Source organism: Copadichromis virginalis, linkage group LG22, assembly GCF_057382275.1.
Source record: "Copadichromis virginalis isolate Kocher_CV1m ecotype Utaka linkage group LG22, C_Virginalis_male_GT1.1, whole genome shotgun sequence".
Lineage (NCBI taxonomy): Eukaryota > Metazoa > Chordata > Actinopteri > Cichliformes > Cichlidae > Copadichromis > Copadichromis virginalis.
Genome location: NC_140638.1, coordinates 24,844,493 through 24,855,504, shown reverse-complemented (window position 1 = coordinate 24,855,504; position 11,012 = coordinate 24,844,493). Strand labels below are relative to the sequence as shown.

Sequence of the window (11,012 nt, the reverse complement as noted above, 5' to 3'; positions counted from 1 at the left end):
AGTTACATATTTCAGAACTTGACACGTAAGTCTTTCAGAAACTGTTAAACATGCGAAGTAAGAAAATGCACCAATCAGAGCTTTTACTGTCTTCATTATCACGCGTGACAATGCAGGTGGAGTGGGGTCAGGGTTGAAAGTTCGCTTCTTGGTCGAGCATCTTTTTCAGATAACAGAGATTTCAATCAGCTGATATGGAGAAGCTGTATGACACATCGGGTTTTGAGCCTTCATTTTCGACATGATTGGGCCTCTATAGGGAAAGGTGGCTGTCCCATTGAACTTCTGGCTCTTACTTTTTGTCCGATAGTAACACAAACTAAACGTTAATCACTGTATACAAGCACCGATCAGCTAAACAAAAGTACAGCCCAATATTACACAGATCTCAAAGCTGCTAAACTTGCTCATATGGGAAGTTTGGACTTCATGAGCATTTTTAAAAATATATTCTTATATATTTGTTTTTGGGGTTTTTTACAATAGTAAATAAAAATGTATATACTTTTTAGATTTACAAATAAGTCATTCGCATTTAGCCCTTAATTAGCTGATGCTAATATGCCAAAGTGATAGATTGACCAGTTTATGTTGGCTCCATGCTCCTCTGAATGACGTGTCTGTTAACTGATGTTTGCATGTGCTGATAGCATCGTGTCACAACCACTGTCCCTGCAGCAAAACAACATCAACTCTATGGACACAAATTTTTATGTACAGTGCGTTAACGCTTCGGTGGGTCTTTGCTCTCAAATGGATGTTTTAGCTTTTTGAAGCGATTTCCATTCACCTGTAAGTTAATGTTTAACACAAATTACTTTGAGCCAGGATATTAAACCCATAATGACGCATCAGGCTTTTTATTGTGTCTCTAGCATTTTAGATTATGCATGCTCAGTTTTTTTTTTATCTCCGGTATTTATATTCTCCCACCAGATTTCTTATTCACAGAAACAGAATTACAGCTGTTCAATGAGGTTGAGATAAAAATCATCAAAAGTGATTCTAGCATAGTTACTTGCACTTTACTGCATTTTCAATAAGATACACAAGTGAAATAAAATCAGTTCTTCACTGATGTAAACCCTCCTACTGTTTTTTTTAATTATTTTATTTCATGCTGATGTGTTTTAGTCGGTGTAATTTGAAGTAGGGAGGAATTAATACCATTTTTAATGTTCGATGTCAATCTGAAATCACCTTCTCCCTCTCTTACATATCTAGGCTGTTACTAATACTCGAGGTTCAGACATGTGACCATGAAATTGAATCATGAAAACATTTAATCTGCATTACTTGCAACACACCTCTATTTATGGCATACTGGTCAAGGTTCATGCAGTTTCCATGTGATAATTTAAGGTAATAGATTACACTGGATAATGATTCCTTTGAAAAATCCAATTCAGTGTATTTGGAGTTTATGGTGCAAATACTGTCTATCAGACCATCAGTCAACAATCATAATCACCTTTATTTCCTTACAGTATGTCTATTTTTGTTTAAACTCTTGGTGTAGAATTACCAGTGACCCTAACACGCATGTCTTTGGACTGCACGAGGAAGCTGGAGTGAAGCCATGAAAGCACATAGAGCAGATCTCCACTCTGCCACTGCCCCATGTTCCACTTCTTCGTAGGTGTCTGTGCAATTCCAGGTCCTGCTGGATTGGCCATCAGTGTGTTTGCATAGTTTGCACACACTCATGTCGTCTTCAAGGAACAGGATGAGATGTTACCATTTCAGATAAAAAAAAACCTCTGTTCTTCAGAGCTTAGCGTTATTGGTAAATAACTGAGAACTGCATATGTGTGACTACAGGCAGAAGATTGGAGGTAAATAAATTTTAACCCATAGTCCTTTATATGGAAAACTACAACATCCCTGCATACTGGCTTTGTCACTCAGTCTACTTCAGCTGTAGGAATCAAAGTGATTGTGTAATAAAAGTAGTTGCATACCCAGACTGTCAAATGGAGCACACGTTTATGTAACAATGCTGACACAGGGGGACACTTCACAGAACCAAACACATCCATACAGAGTCAGGCATTACCAGAAAGCAATGATCGTTTTCAGGGAAAGTATCAGCCCGGCTAGATTCAGTGGACCTTTAAAAATTCTGCAATGCCTGCTCAAGCGATGCATTCAAAGGTCACTCGAGAGTCTGTCAGCCAGCACGAATCTGCAAACCCTGAGCAGTTTTGTTATGCCAGGTGAAAAAAACAGCGAGGGTCAGTTAGTGAGCCGTCTTACATTTGGTGTGGGTCATTTCACTTGTTGCGTTTTCTGATCTGAAAAAAAAAAAAGACACACAAAAGAAACAATAAATACACACACATTGTATTCGGTACATGACATCCCTTTCTGTTTGTTCATCCTCTTAATGTATTTTGATTCAATACAGTGGCATCCATATGTATAACAGTTTGAAATGCACATATTTGCATAGAGATGTGAGGTGGGGGGAACACTTCTTTCATCCCCTGTTATATCTGTAAGTTTGCCCTATTGCAAAACAATGAAGAGTTCCTCATTTCTGTGGTGGTTTCATTTTAATTGAGATTGACAGAATAACTAAAAATACAGAAAAAACACATTACATAGAGGTTACACATTGATTTGAATGTCACAGAATTCTAGCTCACCACAGCAGAATTCTGTGACATTCTACAATCAATCGATTAATTACAGATAGATCTCAACTCATTATATGTATGAAGCACATAGGATCTGTTTCTTCCATTTCAACCTCTCCATCATAACAGACAAGACTGAGGGGCCACGGTATGGGGCCGTGTACTGTAAAATCTTGGTTGAGAAACGCCTTCCTACAACCAGCTCAAAGAAGGGTCTTCTGGGATGACAATGACTGAAAAAATATCCCAAAAACAACAAAACAGTGTCTGCAGAAGAAGCACATTAAGGTCATGTACTGGCCTTACCAGTCTTCAGGCCTCCGTCCTACAGGAAATGTGTGGAAGGAGCCGAAACTTTGAGTTGCCCAGCAGCAGCCAAGAGGAATGGACCAAATTATTTAATCACTTTCATGTAATGTGTTGGTTGATATTCTCTCTCTCTATTAAAATAAAACTATCATAAAAATTAGAGACTGTTCATTTCTTTGTAAGCAAACAAACTTACAAATTTAGCCCCCTTGTATAGACACATGTGCAGGTCCATAGGCAGCTATTTATATGAGGTGGCTGTAGCTCAGGTGGCAGAGCAGGTCAGCCACTAATCAGAAGGTTGGTGGTTTGATCCCAGGCTGCCTCCTGCCTGCATGCCAAATATCCTTGGGCAAGATACTAACCCCATGTTTGCCTACTGGTGGTGGTCAGATATATATATATATATATATATATATATATATATATATATATATATATATATATATATATATAATTTTAGTTGTACAATTTTGATAATCCATCAAAAAGATTGTATTATAACCTGCAGCTAATGCCATCCACCCAATGACTAAGGTGCTGCAAATGATCTTATTCATGATGACTTCCATGCACGGTGTAAAGGCGTGGTTGGGAGGTGATCAAGCCCACATTTAGACAAGGTGATGTTTCCTAATCCTTATGTACCAAGACTACAGATAAGATAACAGCCGTAAAATTGTGATTTTCGATGCGTGTGGGAAACTCTTTATGCCCTTTACGCTTTATTTACAACCAGTAATCAACATAAGATGTATGCTGCGTGGAGTCTTATCTCTGCTGAGGAAGTTGCCTTTGAGTATCCTATGTTTATTTGTTGAAGAGGTGGAGCACAGTCTGGCCTTCGAGCACCATGGTGCCATCGGTGCATGGCAACTAGATGAGTGTTTCTGCATGTAAACTTTAAATCAGATTGTCATATTTGGATTTTTCTTGGTTGGATTTGATTTTTCAAATTGTAATTTATTCTTTTGTTTTGTAGAAATGTGTCTGTCAAACCAGTTCAGCGACAAACAGGAGGTCGCTCGGTATATGGCCCCATACATAGACTCAGTGCTTTGCTGTGATTGGTGGTTGTCTGTGATTGCATCACACAGTAGAGCAGTTAGAATCTATCACCAACCTTGAACATGGACTTGGGACCCTGTTTTGAGGAAGCACAAGCGGCACAGCTTCATTAGACCACTTGGGGTCGCTGCTATAACGCAAACGTGTGTTTTGCATAATTGTCCTTGATGTTTATTTTCCTTTATCTCTCCTTCGTGGTACTTTAGACTCTGGAAAGTACTGTATATCCCAGCGTGGAAGTGCTTCCTGAACGTCCTTCTACTTTTTCACTGTTTCATTCGCAGTTAAAACAAAAAATAAATAAATAAAGAGACTGGCCTTCTGCCCTCTGGTGGTAATAAAGAGGTATTTCGCCCACTGCACTACAGTGCTTGCGGTGTACACAGGTGACAGGTGTGTTAAACAGACTAAGACACGTCACCCACTCACTGTGGTAGCAAACTTATGCTCAAATCTGTTATATACAACTCTATCTGTTAAGTTCATCTGTGACTGCATGAGTTAATTGTTTATATTTCCATTTATAAAGGGCCTTGTTGCGACAGAGCAGTGTGCGCACTCAGCTTTTGGCTCTCATGGATCACTTACACAATTCTCAGTGTTTGGAACTTATTGTTTAATATGAGCGATGGCAGATAAATGGTAGAGAATAAGGGAAACATTAAGAGGTCCACTTTAAGGTTCCAGTCAGATCAGACGAAAAACAGGTTGACGTTGAGGAAAACCTCTGGTCGGTGACTGACTGCACTTTCTTTGCTGTCTAAGATCAATTGCTCTTGGTTGCAGCAATCAAAAGGCCACCCAGAGGCTGAGCTTGCAGCACCCTCAACCTCAGGGCAACTAGTTTTCATTGTGAGGTGCACATGGTGGCAATAATTTTGGTTGCACTATGTGGTCTCAAACCACCGTTTGGCTTAGTGTGACTGTAGCCTGACGCACTTACCTGATCATCTATGCAAGAGGCCTCCATTGTCCTGCCTATAGTTAGAGATGTGAATAAAAACAGCCGGGGATAAAAACGGGAAACCCTGGGTGGGGGAACTCCAGGCCTCAAGGGCTGGTGTCCTGCAGGCTTTAGATGTAACCTTGATCCAACACAGCTGATTCAAATGGCTAAATTACCTCCTCAATATGTCTTGAAGTTCTCCAGAGGCCTGGTAATGAAATCATCATTTGTGTGTTGACCCAGGGTGATATCAGATGGCCTTCTCTGCCATTAGCCTATCATAAATAAACCCACAAAACATATCTGTAAATGTGCATGGGTGTTTCAGGTTTGAGGCCCTGTCCACACACACACAAAACAACGTGGAGCTGTGAGGTATAATTTGTCTCCTATTTCATGACCCCACTTAAAATTAACAGCAGCCGATAACCACTGACCCCTCCACGCACCTCATCTAAACTGAAGTATTTCTCAAGAGGCTGATTACCATTTAAATGATGAATAACCTTGTAGTTGTAAGTCCACATAGGGGTTAATAACGCAGCTCCAATGTCAAATTGTTAATAAATCAAATAAACAAATAAAAATGAGACTAGTCTGGATTTTATTCATCCATTTTTAAAATCATTTCTCCAGTTTACGGCCATGAGGTGCTGTAATCGGTAGGCAACGGTCGCCAACCTGAGGAGAAGAAAGGAGAGCTGCGGTAGCTGTTTGTCTATTGCAGGTGTCAAGACGTCTTCACTTGCAATTCTGCGTTTGGCCAAAAGAGGTCACAATTGACCTGAATTGTTTTCTAACCTCAAACTCCATCAAACACACTTTTCACTGTAGATGCCTGTATAGTTTCATTTGATACATTATTCAATAAAGGTGTCACAGTATTGAAATAAAGTAAAGTAAACTCTCATTAAGGAGGAAATTACATTCATTCTTATATGTATTTATATATGTACTTCTCTGTATTCAGCCGGTGGTTTGCTTCGTCTGTAATGTTTCTAAGGTCTTCTGGGTCATGCATTAATATTTCAATATTTGCATTGGTCTACATAAACGTACCACAGGATTAGTGTCGTTCCTCTTCAGATAGAAAGCCACAGCTAAGTCGGAGACAGTGATCTGAGGAGGGGGAGGAGGGGGAGATGAGGCTGAGGGGAAAATAGACACCGGAGGGGTGGGGGTGGATTTACTGGGACTCAGACAGCAGACCGGCTGTCCCAAGCTGCGCTGATCCTTCACTCTCCGGCACCGAGCTGAAGTCCGCCTGCAGACACCTGCCTCTCCGAGAATAACACAGCGGCAGCAGGAGGAGGCTCAGGGAGCAGAACCAAAGCGAGGACCGCTCTGTGCCATCCACTCCGTCCTGCGGGAGGACAGGCTGCTGCGCTGCTTGGAGACCGCGGTTTGTTGTCGTTACCAGGAGAGAAAGCTGCTCCGCTTCTGATTAAGCCGGGCTGCCCTCACAGAGGAACCACTTGCATGGATGCACCATGGCCACGTTCGTCTGCAGGGTTCAGTTTTTAGATGATACCGATCCTTTCAACAGCACCAACTTTCCAGAGCCGACCAGACCCCCCCTGTACTCCTTCAGAGAGGATATCCCCCTCATCAACCAGCTCGCAGGAGTCCACCGGCTCCTCAAAGCTCCGCACAAGGTAGGATTAACAGGGTAGTAAACAAGTCATGCTGCACACAAAGCTAGGAGATGACTCTGGACTTAGAGACAACTAACAATGTCACTGAGGAGCTCTTTATTTAGTTATTTATTTTAATGTTTTGACTCAAACACACTTATAGATGAACATGCGTACTCCATTCAGTTTACGCATGCTGGTTTTATGCTCAAGCCTCTTGTAAGTAAACTTCCAGAGCCACCATCCACCAGAGGCTATTTAAAGAACACATGGAAGCACAACTCGCTGGGTTTGAAATAAAGTGTTCGCCTTGAAGCGCGGAGCTTCCTGAAGAAGGGGACTTCACTTCACATTGATTAACAGGGGCGTTTCCGGAATTTTAAAAATTGGGGTGGCATAGGGTACCAAAAACAAGAGGAGGGGAAAACATTGTGTTTGATTACAAATGAATACAGTGGGGGTTTTTTAAAGGAGAAAATTTGGCACAATTTAGTTATTTGGAATCACAATTATGCTTAATAGTTAAATTACATCCAAAGTTAACTTATGCAGAATAGGCCTTTTCAGAATCATATATATCACATTATGACATCATAATGATTCACTGATTACATGTAAGTGTCTGTCCCATTATTTACTGATCAATAATATACTGCTGAGTAGATACAAGTACATTAAAACTGTCGTGGTCCTTTTTGTTTAGAAACTATCAGTTATTTTCGGTTATCTTTGAAAGTTTGTTTTCTGCATTATGTTTGTTTTTTAAATTTCTGGTCTTTGTTTCTTTCCCTCATTTCCATCATGTCTGCCCTCACCACCTGTGTCTCCCATCCCAGTCAACCTCTCTGGGCACATTTAGTCTTTAAGCTTCTCTTTTTCCTGCGTATACTGAGCAGCACCTTTAGCTCATTTGCAATTTTCAGTGAATATGCTTTTTTAAGTTCTGTTTTTTCAGACTGCGGGCTCACTCGTGGTTCCTAGAAAATAAAAGTAGAATGGGAGGGAAGGCTCTCCCTCATTTCATTAGGCTTAAAACTTCCTTTTTGATAAAGCATATAGATAGGGCTGGATCAGATGACCCTGAATCCTCCCTTAGTTACGCTGCCATAGATATAAGCTGCTCGGAGCTTCCCATGATGCACTCTGTTTCTTAGTCACACCCCTTTTTTCATTCACTTTGTGTTTATACACAATTTGCATAAAATCATTAGTTGTTATCACTCTGACTCTCTTCCACAGCGTGTTTTGTCCTGTTTTCCTTCCATCACCTCCAACCGGTCACACCCCTCCCTGAGCCGGGCTCTGCCATTGGTTTCTTCCTGTTAAAAGGGAGTTTTTCCTTTCCACTGTTGCTCAAAGCCTTGCTAATAGGGGGTAATTTAATTGTCATGGTTTTCACTTTATCATTGTAGGGTCTTTACTTTACAACATCAAACACCTCAAGGCTGAATTGAAGTAGCTATACCTGCTTCTCACTGGTGGGGTCTTCAGTTTCAACTGCAAAACCTGAGAAAAAGTGTGTTTCAGCAAAGTACCTAAGTAAATTACATTCCATCACAGGTCCTATTATGGCATCCTGCCTCACACCAACTTCTCTAAATGCCCCTGATGACTCGTAAATGTGGGCACTCTGACACTAAAGTGCCACAGAGGAAGGCTTTGGATCTCCACCAGCTTGAGGAAATCTCTAAAATGGAACTTCTCTGCTGAGAAGTCTACGCACAAACGGACACCCCACCTCCCTGGAGTCCCAAATACACTGAATAAAGCTTCCCACTGTATTTTTTGCTCTCTGCTTTGCATGCGGCAGTGACAGGTGGCTGCACAGAGGCATTAGTTCAGCCAGATTTATCCCGAGGTGCCTCATTCACCTACATGCGATGGGACACGGTGGGTGTGACGGAGAAGAAGAGATACCATTTTCAGTCAATTTCAGTGTTTAAGCAACCCCCCCACCAAAAAAAGAAGGAAAAAGCAACACATTCCTTACAGACAAGGTTGACTCAGACACACAAACACACCCACAGAGGCTGCACAAGTGCAGCAGATGTGACCTTGTTTTTTATGATTTATGTGGCTGCTACACAGTTAAAGCTGAAAGTGTAGATTAAACAGAGTTGAAAACAAAAAAACAAAAACTGGCACAGTCTGGAAAAAATGGGGAGTTTTAGCTGCTGGCACACAGACCTGAGAGCAAAGCAGCAGAAGCGGTTTTCCGAACCAGACGATCTTTAGCTGCCCCCATCTTTAAAAACCGCGAAACAAATGAAAAATGGCCCACGGCACAGCAAAGCTTATGATTACAACCTATAGTCGGACAGATGGCACAGCCTGCATTTGTGTTTGCAATTTCGCTCGCATCACCAGGAAGGCTGTGCGCAATGGCAAATGGATATTGCACTTAGATTATAGGGATGAATTTGAGTGGTTGCAAATTTGCCCGTCAGACCGTCCAGATCTAAAACTTGGTGCTTATAATGCTCGAGTGTTATTATATAATTGGAAAATGTCAAAAGCGCTCAGTTGTTTCTGACAGTTCTCTTTGCTTTCTCAGTTAGTCTTTGTTTAAACAGCCTTTCCCTGATTTTTGTTTTAACCTCCTGTGCTCTCCTCTAAGGGGAAGAAAAAAAAGCCTGCTGTGTTATTATGCTGTGATGATGGTAGAGCTCTGTGCACGGCTGGCTGGGCTGCATGTAAAGTATAGGTCACTTGTCCCAGAATTCCTGCGGCCGGGGCCTGGATCCCTGCGACACTTTGTTCTCCTCACTTTGGGTGCCGCGGTTTTCCTGACCTCTTCCTCCATCTCTTCCTCCACCTCTATGGCCATGCAGCAGTTCGTACTCTCAAACACACAAACACAGACACACAAGGTTAGAACCTCTTGCCAAAGCTAAATTAGTGTATTGCTGGTTTGGTGTGCACGGGGATGTGTCACTTTGTCCCAGCTGCTAAACAGAAGTTTGGATTCTGGCAGCAGAGATCATCACTGACCTCTTCCTGCTTTAAAGGAAGTCAACTTAAAGTGGATGATAAAGGCAGTCTAAAGGCTAGATTGTAGACATTCCCAACTTAATTTAGGCAATGAGACAAAAAAAAATTATAAAAATAATATATCAGATATTCAGGTCGCTATCAGTCGACCAGCTACAGCTTCTGCCACAAACAAGCTCAGACTTCACAGCTCGACTTTTATTCCACTACCAAAAGGTTCCCAGTAAAGCAGCATTGGAGGTTTAATGGCCGACGCTGAACACGCCCTCCCCCTCGCTCTTCAAAGAGCCTCTGAGGCTTTGATTTTGATGCAAGAAAAAAGTTTTTTTTAAAGAAAGTTGTCTTGTAAGTTATGTAAGAGTGTTGTTAAATGCGATCACCACCACCAGACCCGGTGTTGTTTTAACATGGAAGTAATTACACCTCCTCCCCCCCACTCCCTCTACTCTCCCCTATTTTCTCCTGCTTTGCTCTTGAGGGAGAATTTGATTAAAACGAGCGCGAAGTATATACAAGCCAATAAGTGTTGCTCTAGCAAGTCCCCAGAGACTTGACTTGTGAAGAGCCTGCGGTTCCTCTTTGGAGCCACCGCTGCTCTCGGCCTCATGCAGCGTGATGTGTTGTGTTATTACTACGTGTTTTAGAAAAAAGAGACATCATTTGGACGACCAAGCTTACTCCTCGCTGCTGAAGCAGTGTTAGTGTGCTTGTGTGGAGGTAAAGGAGGGCAGCGTGGGTCAGACAGCGTGCCTGGGATGTTGCTGAAAAGAAAATAAATGCTGATAATGGCAGCAGATTAGACACAAGAAATGTTTTGTTGTTTTGTTTTAGTCCCTCCATGAAAAACCAGGCCACTGGGACAAAGGGTGATTAACCCCACCCTCACCTGCCCACTGTCTCCACCCCCTCTCTTTCGGTTTGAGATTTACCAAATCTCACGTGCATGAAAAGTGTGACGGACAGTAGCATCGCGCTTGACTTTAACAGCTGGGGAAACTATTTATGGAGCGCAGAGATTACCTTTAAAGTGTTTGCATTTCCTTTTCAGCTGGTTAACATTTTGAGCCACGGTGGCAGCCTCACAGGTTTTGAGGGATCACAGTGTGGTCTGGTGTGTTTGCTTCAAAGACAATGTATCCCTGTGAGGTTTCTGATCCCCTGACTTTTTCCACTGTGAGGACGACATCTGTGCTTTTCAGTGAAATGTCTTAACAGCCTCAGGATGGATGGAAATAACATAGGGCATGCAAACATGACACCCATTTTTGGATGATATTCTGATTTTTCACCATCTTTCCTGTGCAATATTGCAAATGTTGGTATCGATCCAAAACCAAGTGAATAAATAAATACCAACATTGATACTTTAAACCTATACAGGGAGTATATTTAGGGGAGCACAATAAATCACTGATTTTTTACTGT

General features: G+C 41.8%; 1 protein-coding gene across 4 annotated transcripts in view; it reads left to right on the top strand.

Moving 5' to 3' along the window:
- The first annotated feature begins 6,165 nt into the window (after positions 1 to 6,165).
- Positions 6,166 to 11,012, top strand: part of fhod3a (formin homology 2 domain containing 3a) — a 69,981-nt gene continuing 65,134 nt past the window's right edge. For all 4 annotated transcript variants that reach the window (XM_085445402.1, XM_085445401.1, XM_085445400.1 and 1 more), the window contains exon 1: positions 6,166 to 6,617. In XM_085445402.1, the coding sequence (XP_085301528.1) occupies positions 6,453 to 6,617 (165 nt within the window). In that variant the 5' untranslated portion in view covers positions 6,166 to 6,452. The remainder of the gene's footprint in view (positions 6,618 to 11,012) is intronic.